This window comes from Sceloporus undulatus, chromosome 5 (genome assembly GCF_019175285.1).
Source record: "Sceloporus undulatus isolate JIND9_A2432 ecotype Alabama chromosome 5, SceUnd_v1.1, whole genome shotgun sequence".
NCBI classification, from domain to species: Eukaryota; Metazoa; Chordata; class Lepidosauria; order Squamata; family Phrynosomatidae; genus Sceloporus; species Sceloporus undulatus.
This window is the reverse complement of record NC_056526.1, coordinates 88877535-88901161: the sequence shown is the minus strand read 5'-3', so window position 1 is coordinate 88901161 and position 23627 is coordinate 88877535. Positions and strand designations below refer to the sequence as shown.

The 23627-nt window shown below is 39.3% G+C and overlaps 1 protein-coding gene and 1 non-coding gene across 2 annotated transcripts in view; both read right to left on the bottom strand.

Annotated features, from left to right (window-relative positions):
* ITPR2 (inositol 1,4,5-trisphosphate receptor type 2) overlaps window positions 1-23627 on the bottom strand; it is a 258378-nt gene that overhangs the window by 146884 nt on the left and 87867 nt on the right. Inside the window, 9 exon segments of the mRNA XM_042470658.1 lie at window positions 1140-1201; window positions 3033-3165; window positions 3717-3910; window positions 16688-16838; window positions 18038-18182; window positions 19508-19759; window positions 21171-21356; window positions 21446-21565; window positions 22063-22235. Coding sequence (XP_042326592.1) covers window positions 1140-1201; window positions 3033-3165; window positions 3717-3910; window positions 16688-16838; window positions 18038-18182; window positions 19508-19759; window positions 21171-21356; window positions 21446-21565; window positions 22063-22235 — 1416 coding nt within the window.
* Window positions 10891-11054, bottom strand: LOC121932327. Its single transcript, XR_006104315.1, has one exon. It is a non-coding gene; the product is annotated as a U1 spliceosomal RNA (small nuclear RNA).

The window sequence follows — 23627 nt, the reverse complement described above, 5'->3', positions numbered from 1 at the left end:
GATGATGATGATGATGATGATGATGATGATGATGATGATGATGATGATGATGAAATTTGATGTTTCTATTAGACCTTTCAACACAGTTCTGGGAAGTATGACATTTCTTACTCTCACTAAAGAGATAAAGCAATAATAAGGAAATGTAGGAGGCACATCTGTCTTAAACATTAAGATTAAACCAAGAAATCAGAATGCAGAAAAGCAGGACACAGCACCTTACCGACTCAGGGAGCTAACAACTCTTCAGCCAACTTTATCTAACTGCTGCCTCAGGCTTGGTTCCTGAATCAATACCCTCCAACATTTTACAGATGAAAACCAGGACATGTGTGGCAAAGCAGCATCCGAATGTGGCCAATATGACAAAAATTGTTAATAAGCAAGAACACATATGCTAAGAGAGGCTGAAGCATTTTGCTTTTCCATGAACTTACTAGGATGGGCAAGATTCAGCCCTCTCTTCTTCTCTTCCCCCACTAGTAAACTGATAGCAAATTACTTTAGCACTTTGAACTCAGTTTGCAACAACTTTGAACTGCAGTCTTCAAAGAGAAAAGTGGGAGAAGGAGAGAGAAACTGGGACTTTTTAAAAGCAACTGGAAAAGTGGGATTAATTGGGACTCTTCCTGCCAAATCGAAACTGCTGGAAAGTATGCGAGTATGGGATTGTTTTTCTCTTCTTTCTTCAAGCCTGCTTGGGACCAGACCATCTGACAGTATTTTACCATACACTTCTAATCCCTGTGATCCTTGCCCAGGACTCTTTGATGGTGGAATCTTACATTTGTAAGAAAACAGACAGCTCAGTCCAAAAGGAGGCATGCATGAAGTAAGTCAAAAACTGTGCTTGAGCTCAGCATTGCAAATCAGGTTCCAATCATGGAGGTGCTGTATTTCTGGAATATTACAGGACAAATATTCTGCAATAGGCACACCTGGAAGGTTTTTTACATATTGAAGTTACCATGCTTCAAAACTGTATCAGCTAAAACAACTTTGTAGATCACTCTGAAAACTAAATGTTGGGAAGTAGTACCAACACTACTACAAACAGGAAGTGTTGGTTAGCTTTGCAGAGGAGAAGGATGAAAAGGTTGGTCAAGCATAAAATGGAAAGAGAGGAAGCTTCTGGGCGCTCACCTGCCAGCAAACATAGTTTCTGCTTGAGCAGCAATTTCATCTATATCAGGAACAACTGCTACAAAAGAAAATAAAGAGATGGTAGCAGAGTTAGCATTACAAAAATGACAACAACTCTTCCCTTATTTTGTGCTAGTCATAAATGGCTAGCAGCAACAGGTGTGACATAGAAAAAGAGGTCAACAACACTATTAACACAATGCCCAAGGACAATAAAATACTCACTTGCCCTTTGGCCATGACATCGCATTGAGGCTGGACACCAATATGCACATGTAATAAGCAGTCAGTAACTGTATATTACTGAAACTATAAACACCATCTACATTCCATCCACAGAATACCTTTTCAGAAAATATTCAACTGAACCTGGGATTGGTATGTATAGTAGCATACAGAGCAGGTCTTGGGCATCTTCTCCCCAACCTCTACTCATCTTTCACAAGACATTTAAAATACCAAACTGGGACACAATGAATTTATGGAAGCACAGGGCCTACCTGATTCCATGATCTGAATTTGCATTAAGGAAACCAACAAACTGATATTCAAATAAATGTAGTGTCTAATGTATTTTCTATACAATTATGATACAATGGAAATAGGGTCAGAGAGCAGAAATATTAGTCTGAAGGTACACTCAGATGCTTCCCACATGCACAAGTGGGTGAATTATACATAGGGGACTTCAAGGAAGCACTTCTCTGTGTGTCAAGCTGAACAAAGTGCATTCTTTCAGACCTCGCTCAAGTGCAGTTCTCATCAGTCTTAGTCATCAGAACTAATGATGAGAAAATTGAGTGTAGAAGTCCAGCAGATTTGGCTCCACCATCCCACCTCCTGCCCTGTATATAACTGCTAAATCATTAAAATCTGCTTGAGGGGCAGGGATTCCTCCATGTCCCAACACTGTGAGAAATGCAACATGTGGAGATGTGGTGGAGGACTTTATTGGCTTTAGCACCCTGGTTGTGGAATGGCCTACCTTTGGAGACCCAACTGATATCAACACTGTCTTTACTTCCATGTCAAGTTAATACCTGGCTCTTATCCCAAGGTTTTAGGGCCTAGTGAGATAATGGTTAAGCCAGATGTCAGGTTTTGCTTTGTCTGTTTAATTATTTTAAAGTATTATAAAGTGTTTGAACCATCTTTCCATGTTCTAAAGAGATCTTTCTCTCAGACCCACTGCCTTCAGACCTCTACAGCCACTGGAATTCTATTCCTGGGGAGGTTAGGCTGATTTCTCCTTGTTGTCCTTTCATTGATATGTAAGAGTTTTATTTTGAAGTTTTTTTTAAATAAAATGAAAGTTTATAAGAAAAGAACTTTTAATTGCTGTACTGTACAGCATGGCGAGGGGAGGTCTTTTTTTGGCAAGACTTGTTCAGAGCAGGTTTGCCATTGCCTTCCTCTGAGACTCAGAGCATGTAACTTGTCCAAGGTCAACCAGTAAGTTTCATGGTGGAGCAGGGAATCTGGTCTCCACTATGCTTTTAATTGCTGTACTGTTAAACCAGCATGTTGGACTACAACTCTGGATACCAGATTCCCTGCTCCACCATGAAACTTACTGATTGATCTTGGGCAAGTTATCATGCTCTGAGTCTCAGAGGAAGGCAATGGCAAACCTGCTCTGAACAAATCTTGCCAAAAAAAGACCCCATGATAGGGGTTAGGGTCCTTAGGGTTGCCATAAATTGGAAATGACTTGAAGGACCACAACAACAACAACAACAACAACAACTCCTCCTCTTTTTATGTCTTGCCTTTTTTACTGGATATGTTTTTAAATCTATAGATTGTTTCATTACAGTTCTTGTTCATTTCAATTCTTACTTTTCAAAAAACTAGTTGCTATTTAGAATTATTTTGCTTTAGCAAAGTACCTGGAGTGACAGCTGGTGAATCAGGTGGAGACATTATGGAGCTATCAGCATTTTCATTGCTCTCGCCAAATTCTTTCTTGTAAATAGACAGCATATAGGATATTCTGTAGTCAAGTCGAACACTAAGAATAAACTGATAAGGCAAAACAATATCAGACTTTTGATCCTCTTTGAAGATGTTCAGAAACATTGCAAGATTATTTATTTATGAAACCAAAGCTACTAATGTGGATTTAAAGCATATTTAATCAAACACATTTATTATTTCAGAACCTAATCCTTTTAACAATCATACATAGTGCATAAAGTTTGGCTGTCTGAAAAATACTACTACTCTATTGTAATAGAAAAGATTTTAGAGCCCAGTCTTCTACTGGCCACATAAACCCAGACAAAGGAATTCTAACTCTAATGCAAAATGACAGCTGAAGAGGTGGTTTATTGCTAGAAACCCTCTTCTTCCATTCAAACAGTGGAGTAATTCTTATAATGAATCTCTATACATGGTTAATAAAAGACAAAATCCAACATAGCACAAACGGATTTGAACCCACCCAGGATAATGTTCCTCTCTGTTTCTCTCATCTATAATCCCTCCATCTCTCCCATCCCCCAAATCAAAGGTCCATAATAAGTTGTAACCATGCTTTTGTTTGGATCTAAATTTTATTGCAAGGTTTTCACCTGTAAAATCTCAATGATTTTTAACTTGGTATCCATCACAGTGACATCTTCACTTTCTACAATGCTGGCTTGCTTGCTTGGATGGGCACTTGGGGGCACGTCAGGAACAGAAATAGGAAAGATAGAACCTCTGCTGAGAACCATTTGAGTCATCATCTCTCCTACACCATGAATAGTCCTCATAACATTGTTCCCTATGTAGAAAGAAATATTAAAATGGAAAGTTGTCACTTCAATAAGCCATAGTCATGTTGGGAGTCACATTGTGGTGGAAATTCCTTGTTGAAATATAAAAACTATAGAAAGATGGAGTCACCTTTGTCAGCCAGAGAGATAGTTTTGAAATAAAGGCTTGGAGTTACTAGAGCAAAGGAATAGTGAGTGCATCTTGACCTGAATGGAAGCTGGCACCAGTAGAAAGACATAACATAAACTACTGAGATAAAGACATCCAGAAAGCAAGGTTAGGAGGGAAGGCCACTAAATTCCTACAGGAGGGGGTAAGGAGTGATGATGCAGTTTTAATGTATGCATGTATTTCTGTTCTGATTGTAAGAATTCTATATGTTTAAATTGTAATTAGCCAATCAGGTGTATTGAAGAAGCCTCTTTGTCTTGAATAATATAAAAAGAGCCATTTTGTCTTCTTCAGGGTTCTCAGCTTTTGGAACTTGAATTCCACTGAGTTCAATGTTTTCCTTTGTCGACAACTGGAAATAAACTTATGGATTTTCAATTATTAGGTCCTCTTGCTGATCCTTTGCTCTGCAAAAACCTAGAAATCTTAAGTTTCCTGAAATTTCTGTTACAACATCACTGGCAGAGCGGGATATGCAGAGTGCAAACCCTAAAGCTCTTTTGTGGCCAACTTCTGAACCTGTCCTTTTTCCTCACCCAAAAGAAAAGGAGGTGAGGAGGATTTAAAGAACACACACTTGTATTTCAAAAATAAAAGTAACCTCCAGCCACTTTCAGATTTTTAAAAACATTTTTGGCTGCCTGTAAAGCTCTTGAATGTTCCTAAGGACATAAAATGGCCACCAGACCCACCACAGTTGCCCACCCCCAATTTAAATACATATAAATATGTAAAATTGTATCATATGAACAAAATAGTACTAAAACTGGGTCTCACCAGGACTTGGAATACTTTCAGTAAGAATAATGCTTTCTTGACTAGTTCTCCCAATTTGTATTATAATTATGATTATATGTTGAGTTTAAGGGACCTCATCATATCTCCAGGTTAAACATCTATATGATAGGAACCTCATCATCTCATCTCATCTCATGTCATCATATTTTATATATATATATATATATATATTATATATATATAAATAGATAAACTTCTAATTAGCTTATTAGCCTCCTTCTAACCATCCATCAAGAAGCCAAGCCCTTCCTCCAGTCCATCTGCCTTGGTCCAGGCCTCGGAGGTGGAAAAGATCTGCTGGACCTGATCCTATTCCCCACCACCACTCCCTTCTCCTTTTGTGTCGTGTCTTTTAGATTGTAAGCCTGAGGGCAGGGAACCGTCTGACTAAAAAATTGATGTACAGCGCTGTGTAAACTTACAGCGCTTTATAAATAAAGGTTAATAATAATAATAATAATTATGTAGTCTGTGGTATTACGTGACAAGCCCTTCTGCCACACATGGTGCTGTCATACAATGATGTTACTAAATACATGAAAATTGATACTGTTATGTACTTTAAATATACAGGAAAAACTAGATGTCCCACCATACATTCTCAATTAGATTTGAATATTCTGGCCTATCAGCCAGTTCACAATAATCAAAAACATAATGGCATGGTGACTGGAAGCACCATAAAACCAATTTGCTTCCTGACGTCAAACTTAAGGTCCTCATATCTGGGGAGAAAAAAATAAGTACTGAACATGCACAACTAATTCTATAGAAAAGAAAACAGAGAATGAAAGAGAGCTGACTGGAGAGCATTTCAGCATTTCCTGAATCAGCTGTGCATTCCTCACTTTTAGACTGCAAAATTGTCTGTCAATTTTTGGATGTTTTTCTTGTTTTCTTGTATCCTCCCTTCCTCACTCTTCCTCACTAGTATTCATGAATTTAACATTTTCCAAAGGAAAATAAGTACCCCAGCATCCAAAGCCCAAAGTACTGCAACAAGCAGGAGAAAAGTGAGACCGCTCCGTAGTCAAAGAATGCTAAGCATACCATTTCCTGCTACCCCCTTCAAGGAAATGCAGGAATCATAATATTATATGCATTATCCAATTTTTGTTTCTATATTATTTAACATTTGCAGAATTTCAGTATTCAGTAGTACAGTACTAATAGGAACAGATTATGTTTTGACAACTTAAGATCAAATCTTCACAGAAAGAAAACACATTTTACAGTCTTCAATGGAAAACTAACATGTCAAGAAAGATTCTAGCCTAGTCATCTCTCTATGGGAATAGGTTTTGGTTTACGTGCGGGAAACTGATATATGCAACCTCATCTGTATTGTGGCATGAATGTGTGATGCTATTGTTTATTAACCAGGGGTGTGTTTAACCCAGTGCTGTTATTCAGTTTGGCAGTAATTCTAAAAGATCTCAGGTTAGAGCCTTTGCTATCATGTGATACATGATTCTTTTAACTCATATTTCCAGGGACTGAAGTTGACAACCTTTTCATATCAAAGCCAGCTGTTCCATAACTGATATATAATCATGTAAAGGGCTGTACCACTTCCAGTCATTGCAGATAGTGAAGGAAACTCCTTCTTAATTATGCTAGGTGCTTACAAATAAACATTCAAAGGCTAATGCTAGGACAGCTTCTGAGCTATCTCTTGTTACAAAAGAGATCACTCTTCCACCCAAGCTAATGGGTAGAATAGATAAACTTCTGGTGAGGTTTGCCAATTTTTTCCTATGGCTTGAACAACTGTAGAACAGACAGAAGCTTCACCTGTTGGACATCTATCCATCACATAGGAACTTTGCCAGGAAAAAAAAGACGATAAACACAAATCCTTCCCGTAAGAATATTAAACAAAGGCACGACGAGATATTACAGTTAACAGTTGGGAGCTGAAGAGGATTAAAGCCAGTCTGTTTAATACTGCAATTTTTATGTTGGATTTCATTCATACACCTGAGAAATTCAGTAAAGGAACAAAACAGCTTAATTAATTTTAGTATTTGCAGTTGGAATGGCTTATGATACTCCTTACCAAAATATAGCTTATATCAGTCCAAAGTGATAAGCATATGAATCTTAGACAAGACTTTAATGAATTACAAGAGTGAGGCAATTATCTTTCAAATTAACAAGGAGCAGGTGTCAGAAAATGCTACTGGAATGAAACAGAATTTGCAGTTATAACAATTATGGATTTACTTCCCTTGAACACCTGGAGTATTTTGTGAAGCAAGAACCGTTACCGAAATGCAACTGAACTGCTGAGAGGAATGAGAATAATTTAATACACAAAAATAAATGATTAAATACCATAGCCCAATCCAACTCCAAACGGACACATCTAACCAGATATAACAGAGTAACAACCACTGCAGAATAAATATTAGCTTGTTTTTTAAAAAAAAAAACTGGGGAAAAGTCATTTTTAGAACTACAAACTGATGAAACTATTTTTCTGAATCCATTTCCATCAGGGCTCAGATGCATTTTGACCCAGACTCTACTGTTACAAGCCTCTGCCTTATCCACAATTGTTTTGGCAGTCTGACTACTGGGGCATGGGACCATTGTGGTTCTCTTTGACTTCTCAGCAAGTCTTTGGTATTATTATCATTTGGTATTCCTTCAGAGAGACTCTGAATTTGGAATAAGAACTAGTACTATGCAGTGTGTTCACATCTACTTGGATGGCTGGGTCCAAAAAGTAGTAGGTACTTCAGGGATTTTTTTTAGCTCCATGGACCCTCCAGTCTGCAGTACCATTGGGATCATGTTATTTAACATCTGTGTGAAAACACTGAACAGTTTCATCCAGACTTTTGGACTGTATTGCCATCAGTATCCTGGTAGCAGTCATCTCAATTTCTTATTTTCAGCTTCTTTTGGTGAATGTGATGGTTTGATGCCTGGTTGTCACAAATGTGCAGGAGAAAAACCTAAGGCCCAGTCCAGATGATTGAGGTGCTATTACACATGCTTCTTCTGATCAAATTAATTTTGTTCAATCCATTCAATATTGGGGCTGCACTCCCCATGGATTTCTTAGTGTGAGGGTTCTTCTGGATCCCTTACTGTCATGTGAGATATAGTAGATCCCAATAGGATAGAATGCCTTATCCCAGTTTCATTTGGTGGCCCAGCTATATCACTACCTTCAGGGATAACCTGCAATTGACTATGTTCCAATAACCTCCAGCTTTGATTATTACTACAATATGCTCTACATGGTTCTGCCTTTGAAAACTGTTCCAAAAATGAAGTGGTCATAAGAACCAGAAGTTCTAAACATAACATGAGACCTAGCCCAACTTTGCAGATCATTATGGCCAAGCTGCATTGGCTGTCAAATTATTTCCAGGCTCAATTTAAAATGCTGATTTAAACCTAAAATGCTTAACATATTTTGGGATCCTGATACATACCAGAATTATTTTCCTATCATGAAGAGATCAGCTGAGATCAGCATCTGGGCCCTTCTTTCAACAGATCTTCAGAGGATGGAAACAATGGAAAGGGCTGTTTCAATTGCGGCCCTCAGCAATGGAATGCTTGCCTGCCCTCAACATTGCCACCTTTTCAGAGCCAGATTATTTTGCATCCAGGCATTGGGACTAGCCCATTTTAAATATAAGCCTTAGGCCAACAGATTGTTCCAACAAATATTTGTTGAGGTGAATGTGTTTATATTATACATTAGCTGTAATGTTGGGCAACCTGCTAAAGAATTGTTGCACATGCAGGTGCACTTTCCCAAAGGTTGTTGTATTTAAAGAGACACACAATCTTCTATCATGCTTTTGACATGGTGTGTGGCTAGCTAACAGGCCACTGTGCAACAGCATGGCTGAAGGCCATGGCACCTGTTATGCAATCAGTTGGCAATGTAGGGGCACAGTATAGCTATGCTGGAGACGTTTTCAGTACACTAAAAATGTATAGGATTTCTGTCATTCTTTTGAACTTCTATATATTTTCAAGACACTTTGTCTATTTTAGAAAAAAAAGCAAGAAATGAACATTAGCAATCTCCTATAAAAGACATATTAATGTGTGGATCAGCAAACTCACCATCAGACATGTTGACCAAGCCTAGGTAGGTTGGCTTAAAAGAAGTGTTCAGTATTTGAATAGGATTATAGAGATAAAACCCTTAAAGCTCAAATTCCAGCTCAGCATAGGTTTTCATGATAAATCAGTCTGCTGTTCTATACAGTTGCTTAACCTACCACTGGAGCTAAATAAACATTAATTAGCTCTAACTGTAGTTCTTTTCACCGATGTGCAGCAAAAAGGGAAAGGGCAAGATAAATGTAGATGATGATAGTAATTTGAACTGACTATAGACTGGCAGGTATTAAAATGAGAAAGCGAGAGAGTGGTTGACATATTTTGGAAGACAATCGTGAGCCTTCTTTCATTATCTCTTATTTTAGAGATCTCATCTTCCTATTGAATAGCAGTTTCTGTCACAAAAACCTGAAGCATACAACAAACTCATTTAATTTGGCACAATTCATAACGCCCCCACTCTATGAAAGAAGAAACTCAAAGGTATTTTCTTGTGACTGACATCAGCCCCAGTTTTTCTGAACTCAAAATTATACATGCAGATTAAGTTTTCTGGACTCAGACTTCTACCAAGACTAAAATTAGATTGACTAAAACTGTGATTCCCTATTCCCCCTGCCCTTCTATTCAATGGCATTTTACATAATAGTATTAATAAGAAGAAATTCAATCCAGAGAGAACATGTCCAAAATCATGTAATAATCTAATTAGTATATACAGTGGCGTCTCGTTATCTGTGAGCTTGCCATCTGCGGATGTAAGCATCCATGGATGGCAAGCCCACATTGTCCCCAATGGCAGCATGTGCATTCAGCCACACAGCCATTTGGGACAATGGGACTTCCAAACAACGGAGGCTTACCTGAAGTTCTGTTGTCCCTAATGGCGGCATGGCCATGTGCATATGCCACCATTAAGGACAATGGGGCTGTTCCTAATGGTGGCGCGGCCACGTGCATGCGTCACCGTTGGGGACACCTGGACCTGAGGTCCTGTGGTTTTTGGTATCCACAGTGGGGAGGGGGGCAGAATGGATCTGCTATAGACACCAAGGCCCCACTGTAGCTCAGTATTTAAAATGGAGTGGGCAACTGCCAGGAATGAGAGGAGCACAGTGCCTCCTGGGGATATTAGAGGGCTGCATCCTCTTATCAAATCTGACTTTTTTATTTTTACATCTCCCCCCCCTAAAATCCCCCCATAACCCCTTGGAAGGGGAGAGAGGTAATTTCACTATTGTGGATCTAGGGGAAGCTTTTTTAAAAGCAAGAAGTAAATTCAAAGCCAATTCCAGATTACTTCTTTAAAAGCCTCTCTTGGGCCTAAACAGCCCAATGACCCTTAGAAATATGCCAAAACTGCAGACATGGAAGAATTTAAACATATAAATATGGGGGAGGGGGATTCTTAGGGCCACAAAAAAAGCAGCCTTAGCACCTGTGTACTGCCTACAGGCCACACTTTGTCCACCACATCATAGTGATGTCTCTTCTGTTAAATTATTAGTGAGTACAATATGCATATTTTATCATACCATAGGTTTTTATTGTCAACCAGTATTTTAATGGGTCCATAATTGATCACTTGCTCATACAGAACTCTTCAGATACTCATTCTTACATTTAAAAAGAAGAATCAGCTGAGATCTTCTGAAAAACAAGTCCTCATTATAGTGCAAAGCAGATACTGAAAAACATGTTTACTTGGGCCCATATTATACAATCTCCCATGCCCATAAATCAGAGCAAAATTCCCAAAAATGTTCCCCAAAGCCTTGCTGTTTTGGAAATTTTGTTCATACAGGAGTAGCATTTGTTTCAATTGTTCCATTGATTATGTTTATGAGGTCTGCCACGATGTAGCTGGTAAGACACTGCTAACATTTAATGTATCATTATTTTGTTTTTGTTTTTTTGTTTTTTTAGGGGAAAGTGCGAACACAGTCCCCCACTACCACAAATTATGCAGTCGAGTTTCCCGCATTTGGAGAAATCACAGGGGTCAGCACACCCGGAGTGCAATGGATGAGCCTCACCCTGGGAAAACCACCTTCGTGATCATGGTGTCTCCCCTGCCAGGTAAGTATACATTTAATGTATCATTATTTTGGCATCACTAGGAATCTGACCTTTAGTATGCCCCTTGTTTTAGTTGAACCATTGGGAGAGGTTGTTCAGAGTTCTGAGGCCCAGTGTCATTTGTATGCTGATGCCACCCAATTTCTCCTTTCCATCTAAATTCAAGAAAGCCGTTTCAGTTCTAAACTATGGTCAATTGTCACTAACAGAATGGATGAAAGCAAACAACTTGAAGCTTAAGAACAGAAGATAGTAGTGCTCTGTATCAGTCAAGAGCAAACCATGGGAACAGGAAGCCAACAGAGTTATATTCCTCCAAAATCCAAGGTTTACAGTTTTGATGTATTCTTGGGTCCAAACCGGAGCACAGAAAGCTAGTTTTCTCTGATGACTACAAGTGCATTCACATAATTAAAGCCATCTGTGTCCTTTTCTAGATGTGTCAGATCTGGCCATGGTGACACATGCCTCACCTGGATTACTATAAGGTAACCTGAGTGGGGCTACCTTTGAAAGTGCTCAGAAACTTCAGTGGACCTGAAGAGTTGTAGTTGATGGGCGGGGGGTTACTGGAAGGATATCAATCCCTTGTTACATCAGTTCCACTTGCTACTGCTCCATTTCTGGCTACACTCAAAATTGGTGATTATTTATTTATTCATTCATTTGTTTATTTTAATCTAATTTATAGCCCAACATTCTCCCAGCACAGGATCCAAAGCAGTGTACATCAAGCATACAATGTTTTAAAAGCACAATATGATTTTTAAAAAATACACAAAAGGTAAAATAGAAACTATGGGGCTGTACAGATGAGAAGAAGGGGATGGCCAGAGGCCGCCCCTTTCTCTTTCGGATCATTGCCACAGCAACTGCATGGGCGCGGCAACGATCCGCTCCAAAAAGGAGCTGCGAAACGCAGCTTCTTTCCGCGCTGCTGCCAAGGTGCCATTAGCACCCTGGAGCAGCATGGTGATGTCTCTTGTGTGCCACACCATTCGGATATGGCACACAAGGCACATCATCGGCGTGCACGCCATCTGAATGCGTGTGCACCCAAAACAGTGCCGGGAGAGTGTGGAGCATGTGGAAGCTCCACTCGCCCAAGCCCTAATTTCGGCCTCAGGCTGCCACAAAGCGGTGGTCTGTACCGGTCCAAAAATTCTATTAAAAAAACCACACACGTTAAAAACAAATTTTAAAAGAATCAAAAAGATACTTAAAACATAATAAAATTAAAAACACTGCACGCATTATCAAAGGTTCTGTCTGTCATAACATTTGAAAAAACCAAATACCTCCTAAAATAAAATGCCCTCACCTGCCAGCGAAAAGACAGTGCCAGGAGGAGCAAACCAAGCCTCCTGGAGAAAGGGAGTTTCATAACTTGGCCATCTCCCATTTCCCCATCAAACATATCTGGGATGTTGCTAGAGCCAAGAAAAAGCCTTCCCTTGCAGATCTTGGAGCATAGGCAAGCTCATATAAGAATGTACAGTTTTTCAAATAGTCTGGGCCCAAGTAATACTACTTCATACAGCTTGTGTCCCGGCTATCTGAAGGACCACATCTTCCTATATGAGGCTGCCTAAAACACTGAGATCTTTGTGGGAGGCTTTTCTTTTGGTCTTACCACCTTTGCAGGCATGTCTTTTGTGAATGTGGGAGAAGGACTCCTCCCTCTTGCCCTTTTGTCAGGTGGAGAAAACAATTCTATTTCAAGCTTTGGGAAGCTGACTGAAAGGGGTTTTCACAGTATTCTCTTCTATGGATTTTTATCTTTTGACTTTTTATTGGATATGTTTTAACTGATTTCACTTCTATAGTTTAATAACATTTTAACAATAATTTCTGAATACTTTTACTTATATACTTGTATGCATTTTTATCTGTACCATGGGCACTCCGCCTTCACTGGGGTTAGGGGCACAGGACCCCTATGAAAAAGGGAAAAAAGGCAAATAAAAACAATATATTTTTAACCTGCAAGAACATCTCTCTAGGAATCTCTAGGTCCTCCAATAGAACTCTGTGGCCAACATCTGACAGGCGTTGATCACAGAGCCATACTGGAGGACCTACAAATGCCTAGACAAGTGTTTTCTCTAATAATCTCTAAGTCCTCCAGTACAACTCTATGACCAATTTCCAGCAGAATTGCACTAGAGACCTACAGATTCTTAGAGAGGACATATTAATGAAATCTGCAATTAATCAAATCCTCAAAAGTCAAAGCCACAAATGTGGAGGGCTGACTGTATTTCTTTTTATTTTGGTATGCTGCATTGAATCCCAATTTCAGCGGGAAAGTAAGATGTTAATGAATGAATGAACAGATATTCCCAAGCAAGTAACAAAATGAATATATTTTTTAATTTTATTTTTTAAAGCTTATTTTATTTCATCATTTTTGAGTTGCCCTTCTATAACAGGACACTCAAGATGGCATATAATTTCATTTAATTTAGTTTATGGAAACCACAACTCAAGGTGAGACTGCAACTGTTGGGGAAAAGAAGGGGCTGGATCCTAGATTCTCCAGTACTATCTCTAATTGCCTTTGGCAATGCTTCAGCTTCTTAAGTAACCCAGTGCCCAATTCTTCCAATTAAGTTAGCAGTTCTATATAGCTCTGTATGTCACACAGGAGGCCATAAGCCATGAATACCATTTCCATTTTCACACATAGCTGGAACCTGCCCTTTAGTTACAAACGAGGATTTGAGAAAGCCTCATGGTGTGATATGTTTTATTAATACTCCAGCAAAGGCTCATTGAGCACTCATCATGGGCTTAATGCTGCCATGACAACTTTGTATATAAATATCTATTCATTTTCTTTTATTTCTTAGTCCTATTTAATATTTCTGTTTCGCAGAAGCGTGAAAAAAGCAGATAAGAGTACTGTGGGAACCGAGACAAAAGCCTGGTGGTAAGTATTAAAGCAGAATGGGAAACTTCTGGCCTTCCAGTTGCTTTGGACTTTATCACTCAGAAAGTTGTCAGCACAGACAACGATAAGAGATGTCGGGAGTAGTCACTCAAAACACCTGGAGCCTTTTTGCAAACAAAGATAGTACTACAATTTCATTTTAATTTTCATGGCAACATCCCGTGGAATCCAGGATTTGTAGTTTGGTGAGGCACTAGAACTCCTTGGCTGAACATTCTAAGTATCCCTCCATAAACAGGATTCAGGATTCAACAGCACATTACCATGGCAGTTAGAGCACTATAATTGTGCAGCATGAAAAGACCCCAGTAGGACCCATGTTTCACCAGTGTTATACTAAAGATAAAGATTTTGGAGCATTTCAGCTTTTAGAATTCCAGATATGGGACACTCAACCTGTACCACTAACAGAAAATATGTAACAGAAAATAAAGCATAATATTTTAAATTTGGTATACCAGCACAGAAATTGAAGTGACTGGATGTGTGAGTCCTATTGAGATCATTTTTTGTAATTAGAATTTACTACATGTTGACATGGCAAATACAATATATAAATTATGCTTTCCTGAAATAAGTTATAAAAGCTTCAGAGTAGCAAGGATTAATACTAAAGGGGTACTTTAACTACTGCTTCTAGGAGACAAACTCTCAATGCAACTAGATCTTCACAAAGTTCTTGGCATGCTATGCTGACTTAATCTTTCTGAATATGGAAGGACTGATTGCTAGAGCATATACACCAGCCAAAATAATCAGTCTAGAATATTGTATCCCAAAGATGTCCCAGATTTTCTATGTTGGTGCCACATGTACCAGCACAAAGTGAAACAAAATCACCTTGCTGTCTAGATGGCCAGCTGGATAACAGCCCAATGACACCAGTGCTCTCTCCTCCTTGCGCCACTGCCGTTCCCTCACCAATCTCTCCTGGTATGTGTGTTTGTGACATGTTGGACATCTGGTTCACCCCAAATCCAACTCGATCCAGCTGTGCACATTTCAAAAACACCAAGGCCACACCAGAGTTTTCTGGAAGGTGTGGAGTAACTTGTGGCTTTTCTTAAAACCAGATTAAAGACTATAATAAATTATTTTGCTGCAGAACTGGCTGTACAGTGTCTGAACTGATTGGTAATTATGGATTGTTCTCTTGTGTCTTTACACCCTGTGAGGATCTGCTTTGTTTGATTACATCCTTCTTAATCAACACAGAAGAGTTGGCCAACGAGTTCAAAGTACCAAGAACTGGGAGAAATATGTCCAACTAGTGCTACAATTTTTGATCTTATAGAATACAAAAGTAACTCTAAATATGTAGTTTAAGATGTATCCACACTGCAGAAATAATCCAGTCTGACCTCTCTTTAACTGCCATGGCTCAGTGCTATGTAGTTCTGTGATTTGTAATTTTGTGAGACATTTAGCCTTCTCTCTCAGAGAGCTTTGGTACCACAACAAACTACAGTTCCCAGAATTCCACAGCACTGAGCCATAGCAGGTAAAGTGGTGTCACCCTGGATTATTTCTGCAGCGCAGATGCAGCCTTGGATTTCACAAAAGCTGATTTAATACGCTCAAAAAATGATAGGAAGATATATTAAAATATTTTATTGTTCCTGGTCTGTACTGAATTTTGTAAAACACACACACACACATTCTTCCTTAAGCTACCCAGGAAACTTCAGTGTGTAGGCTAATAATCGTTTGTCTGTAAGCGCCATGTGTTATTAGCTAGTACCAAGAAATCACTATGCAGGAAAAGCATGGACTCCTGTCTGAATGGGGTGTCTCAAAGTAATGCTCAGTGTGAACACTCCAAATGTACATTCAGTACATACACCCAGTAATCTTTCCTTCTGTTTATTTTTGTTTGACTTTTATATTAACAAAGCTTCTACATACATTTCCGGACATACTCAAATTTCAATATTCGCTTTGGCCGAAACACATTCTGTGGATCCCATCAGAACCCTAGAAAATACAGCACCAAATATTCACATTGTTTCAGTGTTCTTTGATTTCTCTTTGCTCCATTTCACTACACTGCTTCCATTCTCTTTCTTTGCCTTCAGAATCTTCAGCCTTATTTGCCCACAAACTAATGCAACTGGCTGTGGGCAAGTGAGGCCAACAAGTGGAAGGGCAAAGAAGGAAAATGTGATGAAAATCACTGAAAAGGAGAGACATTTTTGATATTTATGAAAAAGGTAGCACAAAATGAGATAGCTTTGACTCGGCATTAGTTTTATGGTCAACAATACAATATGAAAAGCTTAGCATCAGAGATCACCTTTTACATATTCACTTATGCAACACTTGTAAATAAATGAAACCAAGCAGGAGTCACAACAGTCCACATAACATCTATTCCTGTACAGTTCTGCTGAAATCAGTGGAAACTGTATGTTTATAATTACACTTTGGATTAAATGAATTATTTTAATGGATTATGTTATTGTTTAATCATTACTGTATCATTTTTAAGGATTCATTTTATTGTGTCTGGTTTGACTGTAAACTACTTTGAGTGTTTGATTTCCTAAATGAAAGAAAGAAAAGGTTTCAAATGCTGCTATTTAACCAAGGGATATTTCTTTGAATCTGGGATTGCAGCAACTGGTCATTGCAAAGAGGCAGTGAATACTGCTTTAAGCAATAAGCATTTTCTGTTATTTTCATTCTTACCTCCATCCTGAAATTTGCTTAATCTTTCAAGGTAGGTTGACATTGGCACTTGCACAATATCGAGAATAGCCAATAGCGTTCTGGTTAACCTGAGTAGTTCACTAAAACTGTAAAAGCCAAAGTAGATGAGATTGCGAGCCAGGTGCACCACCTAAAAAGGGAGGAGGGAGAGGAAACCAAATTTTCAAATGCAAAAAAGAAATCCAAATATTAAATTTGTAATGGACCACATACTTAAAAATTAATCCTATATGTTCTTCCTAGATGCCCTCTTTGACTATTGTTATGTTCTTTCCAATTTATGGTAACCTTATCAAAGGTTTTCTTGGCAAAATTTATTCACAGGAGGTTCACCACTGACTCCTTTCTATGACTGAGAGAGTGTGACCTGTCCAACCAAGGTCACCCAGTAGCTCAGCAAGGATTCAAACTGTGGTCTCCCAAATTCTAGTCTAACACTCAAACTACTATACCCTACTGTAGATGCAAATCAATTCACTTAATGGATATGAACTATCATATGGTGATGGCTTCATTAATGTGCTTATCCATAGGGCCTCAGGCCATACTTCAACTTTCCCAATGTAGGTTTCTGCCTTTCCGCATTCTATATATCACAAGATACTAAAGAAAATAGAGATGACAGGAAGGATTCCCTGGAACGACTTGTTTGTCCTCATAATTCCTACTGACCCAAACTGAGGGTGCATCTGCATTGCAGAATTAAAGCAGTTTGATACCACTTTTACTATGACTCCATCCTAAGAATCCTGGGGTTTGAAGTTTTGTGAGGCACCAACGCTCTTTGGCAGAGAAGGCTAAAGATTTTGCAAAACTACAAATCCCAGGATTCCACAGGATTGAGCTACAGCACTTGGGGCCCAAAGTAACATGAACAACATGGTCAGCTGATCCACTGACATATTTTCTAAAGAGCAGGTAAAGACCTGTTGTTGTGTTTGTGTTTTCAAGTTGCCTGTTGACTTATGGCAAGGAGTTTTCTCAGGTAGGAAATATTCAGGGATGGTTTATCAGTTCCTTCCTCTGAAATATAGCCTACAGCACCTGGTATTTATTGGTGGTCTCCCATCGAAACACTAAACAGGGCTGACCCTGCTTAGCTTCCAAGATCAGACAGGATCTGGTGCCTTTCGGGTATTTAGACCCTATCTCCAAATTATCATGGACATAGTATCACAAGTGAGAAATTTCATACAGAATGGAAAGGAAAAGAGAGAGAGAAAGAGAGAGAGAGAAGGTTAAATTGGCTGCTATTCTCCTTCACCTCCATAGCTATTTCTCAATTTGAAACACTTAGCCAGTAGAACTGGTCACGATAATAGGAAATACCTCAAAGGTTAGTTTGTTCTTCTGTTTGTCTCCAAAAGGAAAGGGCTGATTCACAACTTCTTTCAAGTACTCTTCCACACATTCCATTGTCAAAGCAAATTTCCTCTTCATGTCATTCCGTGAGGAGTCTGTGAAAGAGTCGTACCTATAAAGCAAGACAGAGAGCAAAAGCTGAATGAATGGGAAAGCAGGGGGTTGAAAACTCTTGATCCATTATTCTTGGTGAATAAGAAGTGTGAGTATTTGACAGATAGCAGGTTGGTGACATCTCCCATGGACTTGTCAGATAAGCATTCCAAAAAGAGTTAGAGAAGATGCAGCATGAGTACCAGTCTAGATGCCAGCAAACATTTTTGCTGTCTCCAGGTTTTAACTGATTGCGGGTTTTGCTGTCTATATAAACTACCTAGAGTTTATATAAAAGCTAGGATAATTTAAAATCAAATAGATGGATCAAAGTTAGAGTGTATGTCCTGTTGCTTGATTACTTCAGAAATATTGTGCCTGCCACAAAAATTAAAGTCTAGCCCTCAAGACATATAAATTAGCAAGACAAGAATCTAGGTAGATGGGAGAGCTGTTTTCATTTCTATGCTCTTTGAATAATGAGAGCATCTGGATACTGCACTGAGATCTGTGAAAGCCTTGCCCACCCATGCAGTGACTGGACTAAGATCTCTGTCAAGGTAGTTAATACACTGCTGTTAGCAGAGAAACAGCAGTCTTAATGTGGTTTGCTGGGGAATGGATGGAGAGAAAGCCACTCCTGCTCCTCCCATCACCAATCACTCCTATTACAATGGAAAAGCAACAATCTCAACAATGAGGACCCCAGCACCCGCACGCAGCAACCTCTTCTCTTAACAAGGATCCCCCACCAAGATCACTTTGTTTCCTCTACCACTGCTAACAGTGGCCTCCGATGTATCCAGTTCCCTCTCTCTCATCCGCCAGCAGGCCTGGATATGTTTGCTGACTTGCTGCTGCTAAGCAAACCAACAAAAGTCCCTAACGCCAAAAAACCCAAGATGTAAGAACAAAAAACAAAACTAAAGGGTTCTGCCAAAGAAAATCTATATGTGTAGAAATTAACTAAATAAATTAACTAAATTATATCCCACTTCCAATTGCCAAAAGACACTACTATGAAGAAATAGGGGATTAAATAAACCCTGGAGTAGAGAAGTCAGTGAAATTTCTAAAAGGGTATAAATACCCCACTAAGAGTTATGCAAATGTAAAAAATAAAATCATAAAATGATATAAAACACTAAAGGCCAGACGCGTTTGGACCTCAGTCTTCCTCAGTGGCCTATAATCATTTAAAATATATATATAAGACAATTTCATTTTGGAGTGTAGAACTCTTATTTGTGGGGGCAATACCCTCATTCCCTCCTCCTAGTAACTACACCCCTGATCCACTCTACACTTCATGAACCAGTCCAGGGTTTTCAAAAGAGAACTCACTCATGAATTGTAATCTTGGTAGGGATTTCAGTCCACAGCCTGGCATACTTCACAGGTACCACTGTCTCTTGAGGATCTCTGTCCACATGCATGTGTAACATGAGGCGGCAGAAAGAGGCTCTCAAGTCATAAGGCAGGCTCTCATCTGACATGCAGCGTAGGATCAGATCCACGGAGAGCTGTGTAGAAATCTGGTTAATAGCTAAGTATTGGCGATCCAAGCACATCCGGGCAAAAAGGTTTAATTGATACCTAAAGATAAGAAAAAGAAACAACTGTCATTTCCATTCTGCAACTTTCATCCAATTACCTGGTTTACCTAAATTAAATAAATAATTACATATTTGAAGAAATAAATATTACCAAAACGCATCAGCCACATCACTAGGTTTTTACTATGTGTACGACTGTTAAATTTTTCACTTATTTATAAAACAAGGGCCCACAATATACAATGTGTACAGCACTCTTTTCACTAAATCTTCAAGCTATCTTTAAAAACTATGTTGCAATGCAGTCCTGCATCCTGCTTTTATATCCTATTTCTAATGAAAATGATACAGGCTGCAAATACACGGCTGATTAAAATGATTTAGCTGATTAAAATGCAATCCTAGGCAAGTTTACTCAAAAATTAGTCTCACTGTATTCAGTAGGGCTTATTCTCATGGAGATCTGCACACAGTGATGTTATGCAATGAAGTCTAGCTTAAATAAAGAACCCATAACAAATATCTACAGTTCATACACTGACCAATTCAAGATTGTTCAGGAGTTACTCCTTCTTCAGGAATATACTGAGGGTTCCATTTCCTGAACCAACAAGCTTTGGCATAATTTGTTGATATTTATGCCTCATTTGTCCTTCCTTCAGCAATATGTATTTTACTATTCAGTTATTTTCAGATCCATAGTCATGAAATTTCCACTACTCCCATATGGAACTGCCTTTTTTTTAAAAAAAATAGACTTTTAAAATTTCATAATTATATTTATATCTTATGTTTTCTTACATGGGTCTTTTATCCATGAACTGATTTGATCCATATTGAAACTGCTGATGTTTATAACTGCTGTAGCTTCTAATGCTCCCAGATTAGTCCCAGGGCACACAGGCAATAGACTTTGACCATGTTAAGCAAAACAGCATCACCACATTTCACAGTCCCATCTTCACTGAATATGCAGTGATCCTGTTGTAGCAACAGGCTACCCATCCATGGACTGGTGCACACACAGATCACCCTTCCCCATATTAGCCCATAGGTTTGCTGATGTGGGTGTACACACATTGCCACCCATTGACTAATATGATACTGAGCTCCTGTGTTTTTTTCCATCTATGGGGGGTGAGTGTGGGTGGAATCAAACCTCTGAAGATGAGAAGAGCCCACTGTATTTTGGTTCAGCCATTGTACTGTCAGGTTTCCTCCACCATGTAATTTAACAATGAAGAAAACCACATTTTATTCTCAAAGGGGATTTTTTTCCCCTGCTGATCCTATGACTGAATGTCTACATTAGGCCTCTGTAATCTGTGCACTCTTTATTGCCACTTGTCAGGTGGGGTTTGCTGATGAATCCAGAAGAGATGGAAGGAAGATCTAAGACAAAATCATGTCCTTTGGGCTATCTCATTTCACTAAAGAAAAAATAATTTTACCTGTAGTACGTCAGGACCTCTAAATCAGTTTTGGTGCCTTCCTTAGCTTCTTGTGCAAGATGCCTGATTGCTTTACCATGAGGTTCCTTGTTGCTATCAATCCAGTAGAGCCAAACTTCTTCTTCATCCATGTCATCGGAGAGGACAGAACAATCCAACGGGTTTTCCATTTGCATGGAAACCAACCTTAAAACAAGCAGTTCACATGATATCTCCTAATAATCATTTGAAGGAAGCAATGTCAATGAATGAAAAAGAGAACCCAATTTACTTACTTGGTCTGAATAAGAATGTCAGCATTTCCTGGGCTCAGCATATATTTACAAATAAGTTCCTGAGTGACTGGTATTGCAGTTGTATTAGAAACACATAAGTCTGATAGATAGTCCAAGAACCTTAAAGGATGGGAGAATAAACAAGAAATAGCAATGTGGAGCACTGTAGGAGTTTACAGAGAAGCTGTAACACTGTGATTATCAAGAGCATCTCATCCCGGAAACAATTGCCATATGAATATACATGTATACTATATTGTGGTCAGGATCCAATAGGGTGCTTCTGACAGAACTGTGTTCATAAGCAAAACTGGTGGGGGAGAGTGATCCCCCCCTTTCTGTGTAGTCTCCTGTGGAGTCTCAAAATCTGTTCCAAAGTAATGGGAAACACTGGAACCGGTTATTGGAACCAGAGGGGAAGGGAAGAAAGTTATGTTGTGTTAGTAGTTGGGTGCTAGCATGACCTTGGCTTTAGACCACATTGTTAGTTTAACGGAGTGCAGAAGTTGCTCCTAATATTACCATAAATTCATATTATGAGTTCACTTTTTAAAAAAAAATTGAGATTATCAACATATGAGATGAATCAACAAAGAAATACATGGACTGCCTCAAACCTTGGCTCTCGATTCCTCCTGAGTAAATTTACAAATGTCTCTATTTCTTTAGCTGTGATATGTTTCTCTAGTAGCTTCCTGTTGTTGTGCAACAAAGCTGTGATGGTGTCTTCTGCCAAGATATCATAGCCGATCTGGGACTGCATGACGCAGAAGTTCTTAGCAATGTATTCCTGGAAGAAAATCCCAGGGTGATCTGTCAGACAGCTTGAAAGACTGAAGGCTCCACACTCTCCCTCCTCCCCCGCTTCTTTCTTTCTTTCTTTCTTTCTTTCTTTCTTTCTTTCTTTCGTAAGCAGATAAAAGGCCATTGTTTCTTTTGTCAATGAAGCTTGCTCCATTTTTCCTGTGTTTATTTATTTCAGTATAATTTTTCTCCTGCTCCTTCACAGGGGCCTAAGATCAGCAACAAGCATGAAAAATAATGAAAGATGATAAAAATAGCCAAATAATAGTAATAATAATTGATTCATCCCTTTTGAAGAGGAAAGATTTACAGTTCTTCAGTACTTGGGCTTAGACACTGACGGGTCTCAAAATGAAGATTGCTCCACGACTGTGAGGGAGCCATCAAGTGGACCCTTGTTATACGCTGGGGTTTGGTTCCAAGATCCCCCGTGTATAACAAAATCCGTGTATGCTCAAGTCCCATTAAATATACAGTGCTCCCGTGCCATACGCGGGCATGCCATACACGGCCTTGAGCATACGCGCTCAAGCCATGGGGCGCACGCGGGGCGGGAGGGGCGGCGCGTCCCATTCAATTGAATGGGCGTGCGCACCTGTTGCACCCCGTGCGCGCCTGCTCCGCCACACCGCCGCACACGAGCCCCATTGTTTCCAATGGGGCTCGAGCATAGGCGGAATTCACCTTACACGGAGGGATCCGGAATGGATCCCCCGCGTAAGGCGAGGACAGACTGTAATGACATAGCAAAATGGTGTTCCTTCTAAAAAATGGAAAATCAAGGTAAATTAATACTTCTTTGGAACATTTTCAAACTGTGTATGCTTGAATCCGTGTATAAAAAATCCGTGTATAAGAAGGGCTGACTGTACTATAAAATAGCTGCAGCCCTGCGGAAAATATTCTAAAAACATTTTTAAAAATTAAACTGGACATGACTTCATCTTCACTTTCAGGGGCCTGTTCACACTAAACAATTATAGTATTGTGATTCCTATGGAATCCTGGAGCTTATAGTATGAGGTAGTTTGTGGAGGCATTAGAGGTGCTCTCTGGCTGAGACTTCTAAATACCTCTCCATAAACTGCAGTTCCCGGGATTCCATGGGTTGTTGCCATGGCTGTTAAAGTGGAACCTAACAGTATAATAGTATTGTGTCAAAAGGACTCAGGCAGTGGTAGTGGTTTCCTCCTCCTCCTCCTCCTCCTCCTCTTCTTGAAAAGACCTCACCCACCCAAGCAACATCTTGCTATAAAAGGAAATCAATTGTTACTGGAGGCTTCCAGGAGCAGTTATCCTCCTATGTCAAGTTTTCTTTTCCCCAATGGGACAATTTTACCCCTAGCAGGGTCTAGAAGCTACAAAAAAGATGAAAGCT